This window comes from Maylandia zebra, linkage group LG5 (assembly GCF_041146795.1).
Source record: "Maylandia zebra isolate NMK-2024a linkage group LG5, Mzebra_GT3a, whole genome shotgun sequence".
NCBI lineage: Eukaryota > Metazoa > Chordata > Actinopteri > Cichliformes > Cichlidae > Maylandia > Maylandia zebra.
The window spans coordinates 31,285,001-31,309,671 of record NC_135171.1 but is presented as its reverse complement, the minus strand read 5'-3'; the positions used below and the strand labels follow the sequence as shown (position 1 = coordinate 31,309,671).

Sequence of the window (24,671 nt, the reverse complement as noted above, 5' to 3'; positions counted from 1 at the left end):
GATCATCACCTCAGAGTGTTTCAAGCTAACTGACAGGATATGACTTAAAGTGAGGCGTGGTGGTGATATCAGCTTTTTTTTAAAATAATAAAAACATGAGTCTGTGTCCCGATTATCCTGCAAGGTAATTTATATGAGACATGCTGTTTTTTGTACGTTCTTTGGTGTTGCTATTCTTTTACCGCACCTTTCCTTTGACCTTTGGGGTGTGTGTGTGTGTGTGTGTGTGTTTCAGAGGCAGGCTGTCCACGTCTGCTGAATCATAACGGACCCTTCACAGCTTTCATTCCCCTGCTGAAATCACCTCTGCCTGTAGGTCACCTGCTTGTCTGAATTTTATTTTAATGATCTCCTCCAGCACAGGAAGCTCCTGAGGGATGAAGCCATAGATTTGAAAAGCTTAATCCGCAACTTAAACAAATCTCTGGTGCTGCCTTCTTAGATCTGTGCAAAATTAGGAAAAAAAATAGTTCATGCATTTATTACTTCTAAGAAGAGATTAAATTTCTGCCATGTTAGCATCTCTTCATTGACTCAGTGATAAATGCAGTATAAATCCTTTTCCTCACACACAGTTACAAATTATCAGGCCCTTTCATATATTAAGGACCTCAGTACCATATTATCCCAGTAGAGCACTTTTCTCTGAGACTGCGGGCTTACTTGTTGTTGAGTTTCCAAAAGTAGAATGGGAGGTAGAGCCTTCATCTATCAGGCTCCCCTTCTGAGACTCACTCAGAGGCTGCTCACAGACTCACATGATCTCAAATTACATCTAGCATACCTAATAATTAGAAACTAACTGATCGATAAATACAAAAACCTGGTCTTCTAAACCAAAATATCTCTGCAGGACTTAAATCAGGAGACAGTATGTAAAAACCACCTGATCCTGGGTCAGTACCTCTACAGGGATCTGACTGGTCGAGACTTCAACCTGTACGGAGGATCCAAGCTGAGGACCAAAGAAAACAAGGTAACACTGCTTCTCCAGACTCCAGCTGCTGTTCAAGCTAGATAGTAAAGAAAAAATGAAAGGTGTAAGCCTGGTTCTTGCCTTTGGAAATTATTTTTGGTGGAGACATTTGTCAAAGCCAAGGAAGCAGCCACTGTTATTCACAAGCATAAGGTCAAAATTTCCTGGAGCTTTTAGTTCAGGTCCAGCGTGCTGTTGTCTGGAAACTCAACAGTCACGACAAGACTTTTTCCTAAAAATCAATCATTGCCTCCCACCTTGCACAAACCCACACTATATCAGAAAATTATTTTTGAAGGTTTGACATCACCTGGTGATGTGACCTTTGAAAGTTTACCCAAAATGCACCCAAATTAAGTTTTTCTGTTTTTTTCTGTTGCTCTCATAATCACATAGACATTAAAGTCCTGCAGATTTTCTGTTGAAACTATTTTATATCCATTAATGAGATTTTTTCTTTAAATTGGGACAAGTGGAGTGATGTTGCAGTGCTCAAATTTCTGTCCGTATAATATAACTAAGCAGGAGTACAGACTTTGACACACAATTCCAGTGATTTGAAGTAGGTGTGATTTTCACTTCAACTACAAAGTGAAACTATTAAGAATCTCTTTCATGGGTCAAGACAGGAGCCCAGCATATTCTTTATTTAACTGAAGTTTAATGCAGATTTCACACATAAGAGCCCCCGGCTCTCTTCTCTGGGACACAGCACAACCACCAGACTGCCAATGTCCAGTCTACATTAGTAAGTTAAAGTTGGTTACAAGGATACACCAGAAACAAAAAAGTTCTTTCAGCATGATTTTTATTCTTGCCACAATTAGAAAAAGCAATATGACAAAGAACTGGAACAAAGCAAAGTGCATGCTACAGAAAATCATTTCCCCTTGCATTAGTTTTGTTTGCATCCATGTGGTTAATATTACACAAACATTTAAGTGATGCAACTCTTCACTACCTCTATCAGCGGTTTTCATCACACAGACTCAAGATAGTGTGATAGTATCTACAAAACCATCACACACCATTGTGTTTAAAATCAGCACTTCTAACAGTGTTATCATCATCGTCTTCTGTCACCCGCCGCTTCAACAATTCTCTATCGTAACATGCTGGCATAACTCGCTGGTGATGGAGACTGGTTATTGAATGAAATTAGTTTTATTTACCAACTGAGTGTGTCCATTACACTCAGTTATATACAATTCATATATCTTCAAATCACAACCCACACAGTTTATTAGATTTTTTTCATTATTAAACGTCTTGTTAAACCAAACCAAACAGTCTGTTAAGTAACACATCATTAAATCACAGCAGAAATTATTTGACAGAAATTATGTTAGGTGAGATGTATAAGGATATTATCTTCAGAATTATGTGACACGTTCTTTTTTTCCAATAATTCTCTCATTTTGTGTCTCTTAATTATTCAACGTCTGAGTAATGGTGTTAAATAACTATATAAACAGATTATGTGGTTACAAGAACAGCAGACTGGTTACCATGACCCGTTTCCATGAGACTGTTGTGAAGACAACATTAATGGTTCCATAAATTAGATGAACATTTATAAGGCAGAAATAAATATTTGCTGTCCAGAGAGCACTACAGAACCAGAAGTTCTGTCTTCTGTGTTCTAGTACTTATGAAGCAGACAAACACACACTCCCACACACCTCAGACAAATTTAAAAGGTTAATCTCATGAGCATGTCTTTGGGCTGGCTGGGCACAAAGAGAAAACCCACACAGGGAAACGAGAACATGACAACTCCACATAGAAAGTTCTCAACCAACCAGCTGGTTCAAACCCAGAAACCTTGCTGTGAAGTGACAGCAAGGTTGTGGATTTAAACACAAACATTTAAAAACATTGTGAATTTAAAAATAAAAGCATTGTGTAACGCTGTAACTCAGGGTTTTCCCTTCACATTTTAAGTTTCTTTCCCAAGGCCAAAGTGAAGTCACGAGCATTGTGAAACATTATTTTGAGGACTGTATTTCATATACTCAAGCATCTTAGACATTCTTGTTCATGAAGTAGCCAGAAAAATACCCCACACGTTTCTGTCACAGGCAGCGGGAGGTGACAGTGTGTAGAGCAGGGGTAGGCAACTCCAGGCCTCGAGTGCCGGTGTCCTGCAGGTTTTAGATCCCACCCTGGGTTAACACACCTGAATCAAATGATTAGTTCATTACCAGGCTTCTGGAGAACTTCAAGACATGCTGAGGAGTCATTTAGCCCTTTAAATCAGCTGTGATGGATCATGGACGCATCTAAAACCTCCAGGACACCGGCACTCGAGGCCTGGAGTTGCCTACCCCTGGTGTAGAGTGAATACTGGACCCAAATGCAGATCAAAAAATGGAGCGTAAAAAGGTAACTCGAATAATAAAAAAGCGAGCATGAGTAACATGTACATGAGTACAAAAAACACAGAAAAGCAGCGGTGTCCAAACCCAGGCCTTAAGGGCTGGTGTCCTACAGGTTTTAGATGTGTCCTTGATCCAAGACAGCTGATTTAAATGGCTAAATGACCTCCTCAACATGCTCTCCAGAGGCCTGGTTATGAACTAATCATTTGATTCAGGTGTGCAGACCCAGGATGACATCTAAAACCTGAGGGACACCGGCCCTCGAGGCCTGGAGTTGGCCAAGCCTGCGGTAAAGTGAACAGGAACGAAAACTAAACTAAAACCTAAACTGGAAGAAACTAAACTACGACAACTGCAACGAAAGACATGAACACGATTCAGGGCAGGAGCATGCAAAAAGCGAGGAAAAAACAGGAACATGGAACGTGAGCATGACCTGAGCTGAATCATGAAATACCTTGGCGTGACATGACATCGTGAAAGTAACACAGACAACCCGACAAAGACTGAATGAAGGCACAGAGGAGGCTAATGAGGGAAGTGGGGAAACAGCTGACACAAAGGAACATAATGACACCACAGGGGAAGTAAAACAAAACACATTGAACATGGAGACAGCTGACTCTTCAAAATAAAACAGGAAACACTGAAAGACGTAAACATGAGACACAGGGTTGAAGACAAAAGGGGAATCTAATGAACAACGAACTATAACAGGGCAACTTAGGCGAAATAGAAATGAGACCATATTTCTACAAAACAACCATAAATCCTGACCTAAATGTTCCATTGTAGACTATCGAGTAGCTTTTGATTTTATGTATATTGAGGTACAAATAAAACCAATAAATATATGAGAGTACTTCATCACCATTGCAGCAGTCTTTTATATTCACCAGCTTGTACACTTGTCTAATATTTGCGCCGTTAATATTAAAGTTGCTCTACGTTCCTAAACAATTAACATTTTGTCTCACAGTTTTGTCATATTTCCCAACTTTATGATGATATGCATCACTCTAAGTGTTCTTTTCCACTGTCACAGTGACCTTCACTGGTAAAATCTTCACTGGCTGAGGATTCTCAGTGTAAATGTAAGGAAACAGGGTGTCAGAGAAGCTGTGTGTGAAGGTGTGCATGTGGGCATTAGTGTCGAGATCAGAGAACGACAACTTTCCTCTGTCAAAGTCCAGATGGACTCTGATCCTCCGCACTTCCTTCTTCACTGGTAGATCCTTCTCAGTGTCTGGTGATGAAAATGCTGAGAATTTACCATTAGAGAACAAAATTCTCCACAGTCCTGACTGAAGACGCCCACTGACCTGGGAGTACTCGCTCAACACGCCCAGTTCCCAGTCCTTGTTGTTTCCAACATCAACATCCCACTGATGTGTCCCTGAGTTGAAGCCTTTAGAGCCGAGAACAGAGCAGGAGAACTTGGTTCTCTCCGGGTTTTTGGGAAGTGGTTTCCGCTCTCCTGATTTCACGCTGCTCAGATTATCGAATACAACAAGTTCTGGGTCGGCAGTGTTTGGATCAAGAATCACAGGACTGTAGAAGACCTTCTCTTTCATTTTGTTCCAGACGTTGAAGGTCAGGTTGCCCAGGTGTTTGGCCACATCTATGAGCACTCCTGAAGCCAGCTCTGGATCTTGCAGCAGGGGGTGCTGCTGGGCTTTTTTAACTGCAGCCTTGTAGTTTTGCAGGAATGAGATGTCTTCAGCTTTGAGCTCCCTCTCTGTGGCTCTGATTGTGCTAGAAAGAGCTGCTATTTCTCTGCTCAGACTCTCAACCTTCTCCTTCATTATCTTAGACTTCTGCACCTCATCCTCCTTCAGGTTAGCAATCCTCACCTTCTCTTCATCGTGCAAAAACTGGTGAAGATTCTTAAACTGCTCCTTAATCTCCCTCTCTGTGCTTTGGGCTTGGACTTTGATGTGTTTCACTATTTGATCATAGCTTCCTTTAACATCTTCAAAGACCTGCAGTTTCTCCTTTAAGGGCTTCAGGGATTTCTGGAGCTCCTCTTTAAGATCCTGTGCAGCCTCATCGATGGGTCTGAATCTGTGGTTGCTATGCATTTTCGAGTCTCGACAGATCACACATATTGGCTGCTGGTGGTCCAGACAGAAGATTTTGAATTTCTCAGAGTGCAGACTGCAGAGTGACTCGGACCCTTCTGAAACTCTTCGGCCTCTCTCGCCTCTCTCGCCTCTCTCCGCTAAAAAGGCCTCGCACAGGTTCTTTAATGCCAAATTACGAGGGGGATCACTCTTTGAGGATCTTCTCTTGCAGCACGGACAATCGCATGTTTTCTTCCCACTCCACCATTTTTGGAGGCAGTCTTTGCAGAAGCTGTGGCTGCATGACAGAACAACAGGGTCTGTGAAGACTTCATGGCAGACAGGACATAAGAAATCCTCTTCTGATCTGAGCGACATTTTGCCTGTGAATGAAGCTGAAAACACAGCAAAAAATAAAAGTGAAGTCAGTCAGTCCGGAAGATTCTCTGACAGTTGCTTTCACTTTCTGTCGCAGCTCTTTCAGATCATAAAGCAGAGCAAACTGCAGCAGTTGACAGGAATTGCAAGTATTCCTATTTTCCAGTTATCCCAGTGTTCACAGTGTTCCCTCACGGAGCTGTCTTCATTAGTTGGAAGTGATATTTTACGGTGTGATTAGAATCCTTACCGTCTGTCTCTGTTTCTCCTTTCAGGAAGACAAAAACAATAAGCTGCATTTCCTGCTTGACTGCGTGGCTTCACACAGTGGGCGGAGCTTTCTCAAGACATGTCATGCGTGTCTATAACACTAGTTGTATGTTTGCTCAACAGTATTTCATGTATGGTATCAGAACAGATCGTTAACATGGTGAATTAAATGATAACTAGTCAGGAGTCACAAAATAGATTCAGAGACAGTTCTGTCACAGATCACCAGTTCTGCAGCATATAACACGAGCACTTATCTCTGGCAGTCAGATACAGAAGAGCTCAGGGCTCCTGCTTTATCTGCACGTCTGGGCTGTCTGTCCTTGGAAAGTGTGCCAAAGGTTGCAATGCTCTTAAAGGTGCACAAAGTATCCTAAGAGTCAAGTAAAGGTCTCATTCCTTCATTCATTCAATTTATAATGATGCAAGGTTAGAGTCGCTCATTTTTACATCTGTAACTCTGGGAAAAAACACTAAACCTTGAGAATCGATTTCCTCCAATTTACAAAGTGCTTTAACAGTACTCACGCCTGTTTTTTCCCCCATCACAGGCCCCCTAGATCCACAGGTCAAAGCTTTACTGGACTCTTGTTTATGAGTGGGCCGCTATCAGTCTGAAGCAACATACACAATAAATCTGTCAATTTAAAGATTGACAAACTAAGCTACCAGTTTATCTTGTCAATTTTTCTTTATTAAGCATCTTTGTAACTCCAGACAGAAGTGGATAGACGCAGGTGAACAGACTAATTTTCTCAGTGTTTAAGTCTGTTGAGCCAGTGATCTGATAATGGGATCTCATTGGCTTTTAACCTGCAAAGGGTTTCTTTCTGATTACAGCAGTAAAGAGTTGCAGCTGTCAAGTCTAGAACAGTGTTTCTTTCACTCCACCTGTGTTCAGGCTGTACAGCCTCATTTTCACTGCCGTTGCAGTATGAAGCTTTACACACAAAAGAAACACCAGATAATTGGGCTAATTCTTACAATAGGTTTCTTTTTTGCACACATTCTCCCAGCTTTGTTTCACAGTGAGCACACATGTATTTTTAGCTGCAAAAACGGTCATGTTGTCCACCACTGTTGTCATGTCCCCCCCCCCAACAATACTAGTAATTGTGTCATTGTTGCACCAATCTTAAAGGCTTCCTGTAATGTGTACAGGATGTGACTGGTGGAAACAGTTTACCAGAATGTATTTTTAATGCTTTATGCTGGCTACATTTAGCATCCTTTGTGCTACAATGACAGATGAAGCTGTGAAAAAAGTGTTAACTTTTTAAAAATATGGGATGTTGTATGTTTGTTGAGGGATAAATGTGTAGTCCATGTAAACCTGCTTGAACCTTGATTCTTGTTTCATAACATGCACAGGTTCTTTAAAGAAAGTCTTTTTTTTTTGGTTGTCTTACTCTTGTTTTAGAGGTTCATCTTGCTGGACAACCCCAGAAAACTGTACTCTGTCATCCAGCAAGACCTGCCAGCATCCAATGGGATCATTCACATCATAGACCAGCCCATCACACCCACTGACTCCTCCCCTCGTGATGAACAGGTAAGTAAATACACAAATGATGTAAAACTCCCTGAAAACACCAAAAAAAAGAAACAGAAAAAAGCTTAAACAACAGCTGAGTGAAAAACATTAAAACACTGCAGTTATTTTTTTCCTTTACAGTACAGCACAATATGAAACTTAATGTCTTCTTCTTCTTGTGTTAAGTTTGCTGATTTGACAGTTGGAGAGATTCTGACTAAGGACGACAAGTACAACCGCTTCCTGTCTTTGGTTGATGTAAGTATTTGTGTGACTATGCACCCTCACGTTTGTCTCCTTCCTTTATTTGACCGCATGCTGAAATTGTTTTACTACAATAAAACAAATAACACTTACAATTTAAACATTTTAAACCACTTAAATGTATCATACAAACTGGATTTGCTGGGAGTTTATTCACAATTGTGCCACATTTAATGCCAAATCGTTTTATTTTATGCCTGTTGTGGGGATAAGTTCTAATTTCTTTGGATTTCCGGGTGGAAATATTCAAATTCAAATTCAAATTTTTTTTATTTTTTTTATTTGTCACGTACACAGTCATACACAGTACGATATGTAGTGAAATGCTTGGACAACTGCTCGTGACCTAAAGAAAACAAAAAAGGAAAAGGCTATGAATAAGATAGGAAATAAATATGAAAAATTAAAAAGGGTAAATTTAACTAGGAAGGAATAAAATATAAATTAAGGTTAAAAATGAAATAACTGTACAACACAAATTAGAATGAAGGGTAAATTTAACTGGGAAGAATAAGATAAAATATATAAATTAAAGTTGAAAATAAAATAACTGTACAACAAAATACACAATATAGAACTATATAAGAATGTATGAAGAAATCTAAATCTAAATAAATATATACACAATAACAGCAGCTGTACAAGTATTAACCGGAAATGAAGAATATAGTGACCAGTGTTGTGCAAAACCAAAGTCCAGAAAGTCCAGTGTGTGTGTAAGAACCATATGTGTGGGTCAGTACTGTGTGGTGGTGTGATTGAGAGACCGTATATCAAGAGAGTGAGCATGTATACACATGGTCTGCAAGTTTTTGATGTGTTTCTTTGAGCTGTTTATGTATTTAAAGTAAACATCTGCCATACTACCCTAAAGTAAATACTAGTGAGCTGCACTCTCAGAGTGCTTTTGTTTCTTTTTTCACTGTGTGAATTTTTTTCTTTTCCTTCCTCTCTGCCCTTAATTCCCCTTTAAGGGTTTTTAATGACATTCGTTTAACTCTGGACTCTGGCAGCCCTGCTGCACTCTTGTTGTTGGACAGCAGCCTTTGACACGGCTGATACCATGATATCCTGCTATCAAGGCTGAAATCACATGCTGGCCTAAAAGAGTCTGCCCTCCAGTGGTTTTGGTTTATCTTTCTGGAAGGACTTTTTATGACAACATAAATAGCCCCTCTTAATTATAGTGTACCTCAAGGCTCTCTTTTGGGTCCTGCCTTGTTTGCACTGTATATGTTGCCACTGGGGTCTATTTTCTCACGCTACAATCTTTCATTTCACTGTTTTGCTGATGACTTGCAGATCTATCTGCCTTTAAAAGCAGGGTCAGACTGACTTCAGCTATTATTACGCTGTCTTGATGACTCTAAATAGTGGATGTCTTTAAAAAATTTTAATTAAACGAAAACAAAACATACATTGTCATTTTTGGTAACTTCATTAATAATCACACTGAGCCTTCAGACCTGTGGCAGGTCACAGGCTTTGGAATAGTCTTCCTCTTAATATTAGATATGCACAAACATCTCCAAAAGTTGATTCTGTTCACCTGGACGTAGCGTTTTCAGTGGGAGATACGTTTTGTCACTCTTCCAAGTGACTTCTTCAGTCTCAGCTGACTGTAGAAAGACCATCTCTGAATCGAGGAGGGGGCCTAAGGGTACATCTTAAAATGCTGTGATTGCAGCCATTCCACAACTCTCTGTGAATGGTACTCATGGCCATTGATCAGTGGGCTTTGATCAGTGGTTGTTGATCAATGGTCATTAGAATTTGCTTAATTATGATGAAGAAACTGACCTCCCAGCCCATTGTTCCTTCAGTGGGCTGGGAGGTCATTATGCAAATGTACTGTTTATAAGATTGGAGAAACCTGCAGTCAGCTGAGACTGAAGAAGTCACTCGGATGAGTGACGAAACGTTTCTCCCACAAAATGCTACGTCCAGATGAACAGAATCAACTTTTAGAGATTTACTTACCTGGATGAATGAGTCTGCATCAAGATCTGCACAAACACTTGAACATTTTAAATCGCTACTGAAGACACAATTTTATGGTCTGGCATTAAACACACTTTGACCTAAACATTTTGGTTTTAACACCCTTAGTTGTTATTGTTGTTTGAGTTGTTTTTATGATGTATTTCATCTGCTTATTTGTTTTTTCTATATTTTACTGCATCATTGTTTTTGCATTTTATTTATTTTAGTGGCATTTTACATTGTTAAGCACTTTGTGCAGCATGGACTGTTTGGAGATGTGCTTTATAAATAAAGCTGACCTTGACCTTGACTTTGATTGCTTCCACCTGTTGTAAACGGTATTTCTCATTAGTAGTCAGTTTTCTGTTTATATAGTCCTGTGTTTCATTTACTTGGAGAGGGTCCTTTTGCTTTTGTTTTAGATGATCTCTTTATGTTTTTTTTGTTCATTTCAGGTTGTTCTTTTTGTTTACATTAGGTCCTCCACACCACAGTTATGACACTTCTTTTCCTCATTCTTTAAAAAAAACACCAAGGTCACAGAAAGATTAGTAGTGGAAGTCCTTATGACACTGTTTATAAGAGGTTTAATTTCATTTAAACCCAATTTACAGTGCAGCCTAATACCACCAGCTTCATTCTTTTTTAACTTCTACTCCAGCAGCTCTGGCTTAACTCATAGCATCACATTTGATGTAAATGTCAACTTCCCTCAAGCGTTCCTCATTTTGTGGAAGATATTTTTAATTTCATGAGGTGTCAGATATCATTGTGTAAGTGAGTGATAGGTCTTTTATTACAGAGCCATGCTGTAACTACCTGCAGAATCTGGTCTGGCATTCCTGCTGAAGAATGCATGACCTCGCTAAAAAGGATTCTGTGAAGTCCCCAGATTCTATTTTTTTTATTGCACTTTGGCGATTCCTTAATTTAAAGGCGCATTTAAGTAAAAAAAAAAAAGATCATTTCATCATTTGACATGTTGTCCGTGCGCTCCTTAAATGTGTGGATTAAATTATTTTCAAATTTGTTATGTTTACACAGCTTCCCCACTTTAAGAAACGCAATTTTAAAATAACACATCAATTTTTTTATGTGTAGCATATCTAACACTGGCTATTGAGCAGTGCACTACAATTTATATTATGTAATGTATTCTACACAGACTATAAACTGATGAGAATTCAGATCATTTAGTTAGACATTTTCAGCTTCAGACTTTTGGGCTGTATGATGCACATACATATTCTATAACATAAGCATATTGAACCACTGTAATAAGGTTTTTGTTTCAAATCAGCCCACCTCTTAGTTTGAATCTCCAAGCATCTATTTTTGTATTTCCATAAAATGATGGTAAATGCCTGTAAAAACAACTTGTTTTGTTTGTGTGAAATCAAGGGTTTTCCCCCCAAAACATTTATATAACAATTTAAATGAAACTTCTCTGACTTGAACTCAGGGAGGCATGGCTTTGCAAGTGTTTAATTCTGTATTCTGTCTGGCACTGAGGCTTAAAGGAAATCTGTGCTAAATCCTCATTTGTTAATCAGATATGTGTTTTTCTGCAGAACTGTGGGGCGCCGCCACCGTTGCGGGGGCCAGGACCCCTCACTGTGTTCGTCCCCACCAACCAGGCTGTGGACCGAGCCCGAGATGGCAGCATCCTGTACATGCTGAATGATGTAAGACCTCAGGGAGTCACTTCTTATGACACTTTTCATCTCTTTATGATTAGTGCAGATAACACATGCTGAGTTTTTTTAATTATCAACAAATCAAATAAGAAGACCAAAGACTTTGTGACTCTGTCCCAAACTTAATTCTTACTGATAATATTCATCTTGAAGTAACCCAGATATGTTCAGTTTTGTTATTTTCTAAAGCACATTTGGTTCCTTCCATATTAGAGATTGTGCTTTTAATATATATTTTTTTCCAGGCCAAATATAAACTTCAGGAACTCCTCAGACACCACGTGTTTTCCCAGGCTGCGGTGAGCTCTTACCCTAACTCCCCAATCCTTCTGTCAGAGTCATTTATTTCACTTTCACTTGTTGCTTTTTCCTTTCTTTTTTCCTTTTACCCATTGGCGAACACAGATGAAAAAAGACTTAGCTCCACACTTTTATTCTTAGCTTTGCATTGCTCACGGTTCAAAGTAGTCCTTATTTATCTTGTTCTGGGCCTTGGTGCCACCAAGAAACATGCATTTTTTTATTGGCCACCAGGCAGTGACACTTTCAGGTCACATCAGTAAAAACATGAAGCTAATTTTGCAAATTATATTTATTATTAGAGTCAGAAAGGAGGATTATCCAGGATAATCTCACTGATTGACAATGTGTCAGTCAAGCCAGTGTGGTGTAATTGACCAGTATTTCTGGAGCAGTAACACTTAAATGTCTGTTAAATTAGTTGCACACATCGTTAATGACTACGTCCCTCCATTCATACTGTCTGTTTGTAACAAAGACTCATTTCCTTAAATATATGGAAGCATAGGCCCTGTTAGCTCTCCCCCAGCAGATTGTCCGAGCAGCTGAGAAAACAGGCAGCAATTTTTCACACCAGCTTGTTAATCAACCAAAGACTTAGAGTTTTAATTAATTTGAAAGCCTGATTCTCAGCCTTGTACAACCTAACTGGAAAACTCAAAAACCTGTTTTATTTGATATCATCTATCATCCTGGGCCTTATTAGAGTTTCTGTCTGATTTCTGAGAGTGTTTATCTGACTCAGTTCTCAGCTCAGATAAAATAATTATTGGGGGTGATTTTATCATCCATGTAGATACTAAAAATGACAGCCTCAACATGGCATTTAATCTATTATTAGACTCAAATGGGTTCTTCCAAAACCCACCTACCACTTTCTACACACTCTAGACTATCACTGTAGCCAGATAACACACACCAATTAGTTAAACTTTTAATTTCTCAAAGACATAAAGACCTTGATGACCTAAAAATTTCTGCTTCTAAATCAGATAAAAGTGAGGTTATTGTATACAGTGTTACGGCCCTAGCAGGGCCTCCTCCTGAAGGCGCCTGTGTGGACGTGTCCCACTACCTCTTCTGCCTGAGGTGCCACCTTTCCCTTTTGTGCAGCTGACTCTCGTCAGTAATTAAGGAGATTTAAGCCCAGGGAAAGGTGAGCTCTGGGCGAGAGTGCCATTAGTGTGGTTACAGCTGGTGAGCTGAGTGTTTTGTGGTGTTTGCAGCTAGTGAGCTGTGTTTTTGTGGTTTTCAGCTAGTGGGCTGCATGTCCGTGTTTGCAGCTGGTGAGCCGCACTCTTTTTGACTTACTTTGTACTTTATTGACTAACGTTTGAGTTTTGTTTGTTTCTTTAAATGGTGATAGCGGCTTGACCGTCTCTTTTAGTTAGTTTTAATAGAAACTTTAATAAAACTCTTTGATTTAACCATTTTGCCTCTATCTCCTTTTCCTGACCCGGACACTTTTTGTTACCCCCCCCCCCCCCCCATCGCCTGGACCCTTTTAGGGGAACGTAGCAACAGTCCAAAAAATTGTAGAAATCCGGTAGCCTATCTAGCCAGATGCTTACTCTGGATGGCATTACCATCATCTGTGAGGTATCTTGGAGTTGTTTTTGACCAAGATATTTTCCTGAATGCAAACAAATATACAGGACTACTTTCTCCCTTTTGTGCAATAATATCCAAAATTAGAAACATCATGTCTCAGAGTGATGCTGAAAAGCTAGCTTATGCCTTTATTGCTTCTAGGCTGGACTACTGTCATTTGTTATTATTGGGATGTCCTAAAAATTCCCAGAAAAACCTTCAGTTGATTCAAAATGCTGCAGCAAGAGTACTGACGGGGATTAGACAGAGAGAGAGCGTATTTCTCCTATATTGGCTTCTCTTCATTGGCTTCCTGTTAAATGTAGAATCAAATTCAAAATCCTGCTCCTCACATACAAGTTCTTGAATAATCAGGCTCCATCTTATCTTAATGACCTCGTAGTATCGTATCACCCCATTAGACCTCTTCACTCTCAGACTGCGGGCTTGTGATTCCCAGGGTATTTAAAAATAGAATAGGAGGCAGCTTTCAGGCCCCTCTTCTGTGGGACCAGCTTCCAGTTTGGATTCGGGTAACAGGTGGAAGAAGTGGCTTGGGTGAGGGAACTCTGAATAAGCGGTAGAAAATGGATGGGTGGATGTTCAATATGAGCGTCAACCACTGCAACAGAATAAGAATGAAAGGAAATAGAAAGGAAATAAAGAAAAGTCAGACATGTAACCTTTTAATTTTATCAGATGAGTTATTCAGATATTTTTTAATCACATTTCTGCTTCTAAAAGTGTAAACTCCTCACATTTATTGACCCATTCCTCAAGCACCGCAAGTTTAGCCACACTACTGATCAGGGCACTAAAAATATAAACGTCATTAGATATTCTTTGTTCACGGTTGAAAAATCACGGTTATGATTTTTTTCTGTCTCTAGCTGACAGTTGATGATCTGAGCACACTCTCTCGGATTCAGACGATGGCAAATCAGATGGTCAAAATCGCTGCATCTGAGGACGTAAGTATAGTTCATTGGTACTTAAAAATGCATGTCACAGTTTAATTTCTACCATATATAGGACACACATTAGCAGATGACTTAAACACTAGCTGTCCTCTACTTCTCTGTCCTGCAGGGCGGGATCGTATTGGGTGAGAAGAGCATCCGTTTGATGAGCACCAACATCGTGGCATCCAATGGAATCATACATATGATTGACGGGCTGCTGTACCCGCCCTCCATCCTTCCCATCATGCCTCACCGCTGTGATGTTGTTGACAGCAAGATCACTGTGGTGAGAAAAGACATGCACGCACGCACGCACGCACACACACACACACACACACACACACACACACACACACACACACACACACACACACACACACACACACAGTCTGAATCAGTTTAGTTCTGGGGGCGAGGGGTAATTAAAAAGGGTGTCAGTAGATTCTAAAGATGTTAGCACATGTGTTACAGCAACGCTTTCACTATCCATCAGTTTTTCTATGTTGGTTCTTTCTTTCACACAGTGTAACTCCTAACCTTTTGCCTTGAGTCTGGTTGACAGTTTGCAGATGTAAATGAATATCAGAACTGAAATAGTTGGGGTCACTACTGCTGCATGTCATTGTTTTTTAAACTGCGATGAAGGAGAAACAACAATGGTCCTGACTTTGAAGAGCATTTTTGCCTGTTTTTTGGAGATGAAGCCATAATTGAAAAGATTCTCTCAATGACATTTTTGTCTGTTTATAATACTTTACATTAAATTTTTAATGGCAGGTCATCTCCTGTAGAAATGGAAATATCATAGAGCTGGGCGATATGACCTCAAACCAAAATCACAATTAACATTTGACCTTAATTTTGGTTAAAGAATAATCATGATTACACACTTGAATAAAGGAAGGCACACACATATACAATGAGGGAAAAAGTTATTCGATCCTCTGCTGAATTTGTAAGTTTGATCAAGTTCAAAGAAATGAACAGTCTCAGGCTGGAGAGAGACAGTATATCAGCCAAAAGACATACAAAATACATAAAATAAAACCTATAAATAGATTTTTGTGTCACTTACTGGAGTAAGTATTTGATCCCCAAACAAAACATGACTTAGTGCTTGGTGGAGAAACCTTTGCAGTAAGACGTTTATTGTAGTTAATCACCAGGTTTGCACACCTCTCAGGAGAGTTTTTTATTATGTTGATTACAGTTTCTAAATGTGGGCTTTTATTCATTTCCTATTAATTTCCCAGCTCTAATCATAGCCTTTCTTTCAGCAGGTTTGCCGTTTTCAGTAGAGCAGGATTAACTCTTTTAGTGCATGTTTATGTGTTTGAATCAATGGATTAAAAAAAACAACAGGCAACAACAAAAAAATCCAATCATGACACGTATTACCACCTCCCTCAAAAATTAAAGTTTAATTTTTGTGTGTTTTCAGGGTCCTTGTGTTCACTGCAGTTACCTCTCTGCGACCCAGTGTCCAGAAGGCAGCACCGAGCTGGTAAAATGCATTCTGTTCTCTTCTACTTTATATATTGTTATTACTCTACATCAAAGATAACCCTAGCTTTCAGGGGTCTGAAAAGTAAAGCGGATATCTATCTGCCTTAAACCTGCATTCTTCCTAGTCTACTGCAGGGGGTGACTCATGCAGGGGTGACTCCTCTTGTTAAAAGAATGAAGTCTGGTTGTATAAAGTCTAAGGTGGTGGTTCTCAGTCTTTTTGTGGTGTGTCTCACATCCTGTAGTCATTGGTTATTTAATCATCTACAGTGAAAAGTGTCATATTGACACCTCTTGTTCATCATATCTGGCTTGATGTGTCAAAAACAGTGACGCTTTACACTACATTCAGTCATTCACCCATTCACACACACATTCACACACTGGCAATGGCAAGCTACTTTGTAGCCACAGCTGCTCTGGGGCGCACTGACAGAGCGAGGCTGCCAGCGCTAGCGGGCCCTCTGACCACCACCAGTAGGCAAACACGGGGTTAGTATCTTGCCCAAGGATATTTGGCATGTAGCCAGGAGGCAGCCTGGGATCGAACCACTGACCTTCTGAGTAGTGGCTGACCTGCTCTGCCACCTGAGCTACAGCCACTTTAAGTATGACTCAAGTGCTATTAAACAGAGCAAGGGATTTTTAACGCAGCTTTTTCCAAACATCCTAGTTTTATTTTAGATGCTTACATTATTTTACTTCACACAAGGAAAAAATTATTTCACAAAAACTACCAGGTTGAAAGTTATTACCCCCCTCCAATGCTAGTAGTCAGTTTTTGCTCAATAACAGTCTGCAGTTGCTGGTTTCATTCTTCTTTGGTGAATCGCTCAAGCTCCTCTTGATTTGATGGTCTTCTGGCATAGAGCTTCAGTTACCCCCCACAGATTTCAGTGGATTCAAGTCAAGGCTTTAACCCTTTAAAGCCTATCGTTTTGCGTAACTATGTTTAAATCCCTGTAGAACCGGAACCACGTAAGCTAGCGCAATAATCTTTATTTTTGCATATGAAACCGGAGTTGTACTTACATCTTATGCCATCAGCTTGTCCACACATAGCTTTGCAAAAGCTGCATAAAAAGCGCTTGCAGGAACAAAAACATAATATTCCAGAAATATACTTTGCCGATCTGATCAGCTGTTCATAACACTTCCCACATTGAAATCGATGTCAGCGCGAACGATGGCATGTCCGCCATTACCTGCCCGAAACCGAAAGTGACGTCATTTTCGCGGAAAATATAGTTTTTTACTTGTAGCCCTTAGAAGCTGGTGTTTTTATAAGTCATGTTTGACTTTATGCTTTTCTGAATAGTTGCTGGGATGCTTAGAACTCAAATTGCACTGCCGAAAATAGTTTATTTTGATGCACATGCTGTTTTCTTTGCAAATTTGCATCATAAGATTGTTTTTTGTTTTTTCTGCAGTATATAAAAATTGCTGTATCTCAAAAATAAAACTATGAAGACACTCAAAATAAATCCTATTGTTGGAAACTATTTTTTGCAACTTTTTTGTATTTAAAGTTTTGAGTGATAAACCTCTTAAATTTCTCCAAGTAGAAATATATGTATAGAAAACCAAAAATGATTTTCAATTTTTTTGTAGTTTATTGCACTTTTTTTCAATTTATGTTGTTACTATGGACCTAATGCATACATATTATTAAAATTTGGGCTATAACAGTTGTATTGATGTATAGTAACTTGAAATGCTCCCTAAAATGGCACTACAGCATGTAAAAATATAAAGTAAGCTCTAGCGGCCTTGGTTCTATGGTAGGTCTTAAAGGGTTAATGCTTGTCAATAACATTCACTGTGGTCATCTGGAGGTAAGCGACGATCCAGACCCAGTTTTGCTCGTGACTGCTTGAGATTTCACATATCCTTCTTTCTTCATGGTTTCTTCCACCTTGACAAGATTCCCAGTTCAAGACACTCTGAAGTGTCCCCCCAGCATAACACTCCCACCACTGTGTTTCACTGTGGGGATGGTGTTCTTTGTTTTGTACGCCTGTTCCTTCTTTCTCCAAACATAAGCAGCATCTCTGTGGCCAAAGAGTCCTAATTTTATCTCATCTGATCAAAGGACGCACTTTCAGCATGTATGCTTTTTCTCTAGGTTGTCCTTAGCATACTTCAGGCTGGTTTGAAGGTGTCTTTCCTGCAGGAGTGGAGTTTTTCTTAGTCTGCAACTTCACAGTCCATTCCTGTGCAGGGTCCAAGTGATCATCTTTTTTGAGACTACACTTCCTGACTTGACTAAGTCATTAATTTGTGTCTTGGCAGTTGTTTTGAATGTTAGGTTTATATTGTTGGATTGTCATTTATGCTTAGAAATGTATATATGCTTAGAGTTATATAATCAATTGCATATTGATAGGATGTCTGATCCTTAGCAATCTGCTAAGACTCTGTGTGCCTTCCAGAGTGTTCTGGCATACACACACATCCTAAGGTCACGAGAGAGGTCGTACCTTCTCTAACTGATTTATGGTATAGGAGGACACCTACTCTGTATCTGTTTTAGTATAAGAGCCTTTGTTTAGGTGGACCGCTGGACTCCTGGCACCAGCAGGTCTGGGGAGTCTTCAAAGGGTCACATTTTGTACACACACACACACACACACACACACACACACACACACACACACACACACACACACACACACACACACACACACACACACACGTATACCTACACATACACACAGGCAGTACTCTTTGTTCACATGCATGCCTATGTAAGACGTCATATGTTAATGAATCTATACATATTCATGTAACTATGGCATTATTTTTGTGCCACTATTCTGAGCACACGTAAAAAAAACGTGCAGGTGCAAGTGTTGCATTTTGAGGAGAAATTTATTTTGAGCGAAGAAAAGCTACATTTAAGTGAACAAAATTCATTGCTGCTGTAACAGCAGTCTGCCGAGGAAGGAGCGGCTAGCAGGTCCTGCGGGCATGTGGTGTGGAGGTTAGCCGGATAACTCGAAGCCAGTCAGTTAAATTAAACAACAGACCTTTATTCCTTGTCAGCAACATAAGACCATACAAGCCAGGTCTCCACGGCTCTACACTGTCCGTACATACATGTGCAGGGATTGGTAGTCGCTGCCGCCAGGCCGTTGCAATGGTGAGGTCTGTCTTGAGAGCAGAACACGAGCAGCATGTAATGGCTGCCACGCTATACTCACACACCCCCTAGGAGACTCCCCCCCTAGTGGTGCTATAAAACAATAAGGGTTGTTACATCGCGTGCAAAAAATGGAGTTTGAAATATCACTCTTTCTGGGTCACAAAATAAACTTTTAAGATATTTTCATGCGAGAATGGTGCTGTGTAAACTTCTAATATCTGCTCGATTCATCAAGACATCACATATTTGCATAAGTGCTCTAACGTTTTCGGAGATGCCTGTTACCCACCAGCTGACCGGGTGGTCACTCGGGTTAAACATAATATATAAGGCTGAACTGACACCACCAGGTATTATAGGAAAAACCATAAAGCCTTTGAACTAAAACAAACGCTGTTGTGACAGTGATGTACACTGTCTTGTTGGTATATATGCATGATTTGTATCACCTTAATGTTTCCCTCTCACCACATAACCAAACCGATATCATGACCAGCAGCTTTTACAGCTGTGGCTCCAGCAAACATCAGCTGATACTAGAAAGTAATATTAAATAAATTATAACAACAGCTTATCAAGCTTGAACATGCTGCTGTTGTTTAGCGCAACATCCGCTGGTTTCCTCTTTCTGGCGCAAAGTGGGCGATAAACAAACAAGGGAGACGATCAACTGATCATTGATCAGTTTCATGATTGAAGTAGAAATGGGAGAGGGAGGGAGAGAGAGAATGAGAGAAGAAGAGGCAGCTGTGCAGCAACGTAAAGACAGAATAACTCCAGCTTTGTGTCTTTTTTTCATTCTAGCTGAAGTACGGGATGAATCGCGTTCCTTTTCCCCTCAATACGGATGTATTGTAATTGGTCCAGCCCAGAGTTGATCATGACCAATTGGCTAATCCACCACCTTTCATTGTTTATACCATTACAAAAACAAACAAACAAACATAAAAGTGAAAAATCATCATTGCCCCACGGGGCAAATACCTGGTACGCCCAATGGCCAGTCCAGCTACGCGGTCAGCTGGTGGGTAACGGGCATCTCCGAAAACATTAGAGCACTTATGCAAATATGTGATGTCTTGATGAATCGAGCAGATATTAGAAGTTTACACAGCACCATTCTTGCATGAAAATATCTTAAAAATTTATTTTGTAACCCAGAAAGAGTAATATTTCAAACTCCGCCACTCTGTGTTGTGGCTCAAGAGTTGGGAGTTCGTCTTGTAATCGGAAGGTTGCCGGTTCGGAGCTGATTGGAGACCAAAACAGCCAATCAGATTTTTTTGCATCCAAGTCTGTGATTGGCTGGTTTTGTGGCACGGTGAACAGAAAGAGTTGAACGCGCACGGGCAGAAATATTGAGAGCGCAAGCAACACATTGCGAGCGAGCCCAAATGCAAAAACTGAGCGAGAGGGGCTGCTTTTGTGTGTGTATATGGATAATAGCAAACACTAAAATACATTTTTGCTCGCAGCAATGAATTTTGTTCACTCAAATTTAGCTTTTCTTCGCTCAAAATAAATTCCTCCTCAAAATGCAACACTTGCACCTGTCCAATTTTTGCGCGCGCTCAGAATAGTGGCACAAAAATAACGCCATATGTAACCACAATAAAGAGCAGTGCTACGGGGGAGCTAACTGAGAGTGACTGGGGTTTGAGCGGAAGGAACGGCGCTCGTTAGAGTTCTCTCCCTCGTGCACGAGCAACACAAAGAGCTCTGGTGACTTGCGTCTTGCTTTTCCCATTGTAGTAGAATTGTCTTGGCGTTCCAGCAATAGGCCTGTGCTACACAGGCCTATTGTAACACAGGCCTATTGCCTATTATGTGGCAGTCTTTGAATTTGTTTAAGATTTATTATTGCAGTTCTTGACACTTGGAAAAATCTTTTGCATGATGCTTTCTAGATGAGAATCCTCAGTTTTAACTGGATTTTAAAAGCTTTGAGCACCACAAAGTTATAGCACAGCAGGGGCTTGTAAAAGAGCACTGGAGAAAACTTTGACAAAAACTTTAAAATTTCATATTGGGATTAATAATTTTATCCTCCGCAATAATTACTTTGTCTGGTTGCTTTTCTGCCTTGCAGTTTGCAGAGCTTATTGATTCGCTCTTCTGCTTTTGTGTTCACCTGATTCTGCCTAAAAAAATCAACCTGGTTTCAAGTGTTTGAAGTTCACAGAAACCATCAGTCGTGCCATGATTTGATGTTGAGAAACCCCTCTTTTCTTAGTTCTGATGCCATGCTTTTCACAGGGACACAATTTCGAATGCTCTGGGAATCTTTCCCAGCATCACTTTGGTCATTTTGCCAGCCAGTGCGGGTTTTTTTTATGTGAACTAGTAGCAAAAAATCTATGCTTCTGTCTATTCAGGGTAGTCATCTGAGCGACTGCGAGTACGTCACATCTCCTCTCAGGCCATCGCTCAGCAAAGGCTGCGCCAAATACTGCAACACCACCAAACAGGTGAAAGAGGAACTGGTGCTTTATTTTTAACTTGATGCAGCTGAGTTATTATAGGCAATCATTTTTACATTTGCTTTTGTTTTATGTAATTTGTGATTTTTGTTTTGTCCGATCAGTTTAATTCTGCTTAGTTTCCTGTGTTTTATTAGTTTTTCATTTTAATTATGTGTGATATTTATCAGGATGTTCACAGTTGCTGAGCTGGATTGTCGTCTTTTGTCACTTCCAATTCCCCGGTGGTGGATTAGTCCTTATTGAAACATATATTTAATACATTTGAAAACATTTATTGGTTTTGCTCTGTTGTGTGTGTGTGTGTGTGTGTGTGTGTGTGTGTGTGTGTGTGTGTGTGTGTGTGTGTGTTTCACAGGTAGCAAAGTGTTGTAAAGGTTTCTATGGTCCGGACTGTAAGCCCTGCATCGGAGGATTTCAGCATCCATGCTACGACAAGGGAACTGTAAGGAGGAACATTCAGGCAGCCTCGTCCCTCGGCTGATGTGTTTTAATTTTTAATTTTTTGCTTTGATTGCACACAGTGCTCTGATGGTATCCATGGTAATGGCTCATGTAGCTGTCAGGCAGGCTGGACGGGTATTGCCTGCCACATCTGCTCAGATCCAAACAAACATGGTGTGAACTGTGATGAAGGTAACGCCTCCTCTTAGCTGACAGCTTTTCACTATGTTCAATGAAATGTCCATTTCCAATTTGATGTATTTACATACAGAAATTGTGTTTTTTAAATTTCGTTTTAGTTTTTTCTTTTAAGTTCAGTTTTGGTTCTGTTGGTTTTCAGAACGACTTTGCTTGTTTCATTTTGAGTTTATTGTTTATTTAATGTTTATTTTTTTCTGTAGTTCTTGTAAGTTTCTATATTGATTCTGGGTTTTTACCCCTCAGCCGTAAAAGGCTTATGGGGCATTATTGTCACCCTGCTGGGCGGGTGGATAGCATGGTCATGCACGTTTGGGAATGTGAGTTATTGTAAATGCTGTAAGTCGAGAACAAGGCAATGTAGGATTTTGAAATTTATACTGTAGGTCTGTCTACTAAAAATCTCAGATGTGTTCAAATTGCAGTGACCTCGAGTTCATGGGACCTTGAGGTCAAATTTTCTGAAAATCTTGTGATTCTCAATGAGGCAATGAAGGATTGTAAAATTTATACCATAGGTGTGTCTAATAGGAGGCTGAGGGATAACACTGGCAGCAGCCATTATTTTTATTTCCTAAAATCAGCATGAATTATGTATTATCCTGAGAATAAAATGGCCTTTGGTATTCTGAATTTTTTTATTGGTATTCAGAAAAGGTACTGCAATAGCTTTCTTTTCTGAATACTAAGGGTCATTGAGTTGCAGACATGGCATCCTGTCTCAATAAATAAATTAAGCCTCCTGATGCTTGTTGAGTTGATAAATTTGAAGAAAGTAACAAAAGAACGAAGTATGAGTTCTACACAAGAGTGACTGAGCTCCTCAGCCTGTATATAAGCCCACAGACACCCTATGAAGGAAGCTCATTTCCTCTGCTTCTATCCTCAGTCCTATTCTTTTGGTGAGGTTAGGAATGTAGAACAACCAGTAAACTGGCCTTCATGCTGAGCCCTTTGTTCACCACAGCAGACCAGTACAAGGTCCACATCACTGCACCAATCCTAACATGAATGGCCTTCTTAGAATTTTATTGTCGATCCATCCAACAGTGGTTGAGGCCCTTTACCCAGAACCACATAAATCACACTAATTTATGGACCTGCTAGAAGAAATGAGGCCAAAAATATGATTAATCTTTGGAAATCATATTTACAAATGCTTCATTTTTACCCTTATATCAACATCCAGTGTCCTGTTTTCTGAGGCTTAACTGGATTAATATTATTATAATAACTATTTAGTGTGAAAAACCTCTGTATATGGAAATAAAGTACTGTACAGAGGGTAATGGAGGTGCATTTTGTTTAAAATTTCAAACTAACTGACTGAAAATTATGACATAATGTGTATGTGCTTGTCTTTAGATTGCCGCTGTGTTCACGGAACGTGCGATAACCGACCAGGCAGCGCTGGTGTGTGTCGGAGAGGTTCTTGTTTGGAGGGATTCTCCGGGGACCTGTGTGACAAGACGGCCATGCCGTGCAACGCAGACGGACTGCTGCAGCATTGTCACATCCACGCATACTGTAATCAGACAGGACTGGCTATTACGTAAGAAAATACTAATCATAAAACCATTACTATAACTTGATGCTGAGAGATCGTTTTGTGTTGAGTCACTTTTTAGGTGTTGTAAATTTTTAGACAGCAAAAACTTTCTTGTTCTTGCCGTGGCTCCTGAGGTCTGTTTTTGGACATTTAATTAGCATTCTGGAGCCATCCCCGCTCGCTTACTCCTCAATGTCTGAAACAAACTGCACAAAACTCTCTGTAATCGGATGTATCCTCAGTTCTTCTTTGGACTACGTTTTTGGATTAAGGTACTTGTGATAATCAAGGATTAAAGACTTTGTACAATACCTGCAATTTTTATGTTTCACTACTGGCCTGAAAAGGAGGATGCTCGATCAGATCTGGGGTTTTTTGTGAAGTAGGCCAAGTTTTCATCAGAAATGCTATTCTAGCTTGCTTGGCACTTGCGTTAGCATGACTGATCTTCTCGTGACAGATGGCATACTGTTGGCAGATGAAGCTATCAGACAGATAGACATTTGTGACAGTTTATTCATTGATACAGCTTTGTTGTGTTTGGCCCAGCATGAGAAAATTATCCTTTTTTTTTACCCCAGATCTCTCCATCCATCCATCTATCCACCAGCCCACCCTGTTGAGTCCTTTGTACCCACCTGCTCCCAGGACACCAAGTGTTCTTGTGCCAGCCAACAGACATAAACTCTTCCACATGTCCTGCATGTGGAGGAGTTATGGCTCTACTCTGAGCGCCCCCTGAATAACTTAGGGCCTCATCCTATCTCTAAGTGGAGGCTTATTTTTCTCAAAAATGAATGAATGAAAAAATGAAGTTTGAATAACTGCACACCCTGGGTTTTGTGATGAGGAAACGTATAGCATTTCTTGTTGTTTTTTTATGTATATATAAAAGCTAAGTTTTACTTTGAGTTTTATAATTAAAAAAAAACAACAATCTAATGGGCGTTT

General features: G+C 39.9%; 2 protein-coding genes across 3 annotated transcripts in view; one reads left to right on the top strand and one right to left on the bottom strand.

Moving 5' to 3' along the window:
• Window positions 1-24,671, top strand: part of stab1 (stabilin 1) — a 180,087-nt gene that overhangs the window by 17,009 nt on the left and 138,407 nt on the right. Inside the window, exons 11-23 of one of the 2 annotated variants that reach the window (XM_014413209.3) lie at window positions 236-312; window positions 854-976; window positions 7,489-7,620; window positions 7,789-7,860; window positions 11,421-11,534; window positions 11,792-11,845; window positions 14,327-14,407; window positions 14,526-14,684; window positions 15,840-15,902; window positions 21,425-21,517; window positions 21,888-21,974; window positions 22,054-22,165; window positions 23,537-23,723. In XM_014413209.3, coding sequence (XP_014268695.3) covers window positions 236-312; window positions 854-976; window positions 7,489-7,620; window positions 7,789-7,860; window positions 11,421-11,534; window positions 11,792-11,845; window positions 14,327-14,407; window positions 14,526-14,684; window positions 15,840-15,902; window positions 21,425-21,517; window positions 21,888-21,974; window positions 22,054-22,165; window positions 23,537-23,723 — 1,354 coding nt within the window. Of the gene's footprint in view, window positions 1-235; window positions 313-853; window positions 977-3,331; window positions 3,362-7,488; window positions 7,621-7,788; window positions 7,861-11,420; window positions 11,535-11,791; window positions 11,846-14,326; window positions 14,408-14,525; window positions 14,685-15,839; window positions 15,903-21,424; window positions 21,518-21,887; window positions 21,975-22,053; window positions 22,166-23,536; window positions 23,724-24,671 lie in introns of those variants that run through there. The other variant, XM_076884201.1, reaches the window with a different exon arrangement.
• Window positions 1,774-6,252, bottom strand: LOC101467674 (E3 ubiquitin-protein ligase TRIM35). Its single transcript, XM_004547377.4, has 2 exons — window positions 6,049-6,252; window positions 1,774-5,815 (listed from the first exon to the last, which is right to left on the bottom strand). Exons 1-2 carry the CDS (start codon window positions 6,095-6,097, stop codon window positions 4,377-4,379), a joined length of 1,488 nt encoding a protein of 495 aa, XP_004547434.1. The 5' UTR covers window positions 6,098-6,252; the 3' UTR covers window positions 1,774-4,376.

Excerpts from the sequence above, each read along its gene's own strand:
- LOC101467674 (XM_004547377.4), bottom strand. The coding sequence starts at position 6,097 with ATGCAGCTTATTGTTTTTGTCTTCCTGAAAGGAGAAACAGAGACAGAC. Across the intron at positions 5,816-6,048 it reads AGGAGAAACAGAGACAGACG|CTTCATTCACAGGCAAAATG; the intron begins GTAAGGATTCTA and ends CTGTGTTTTCAG.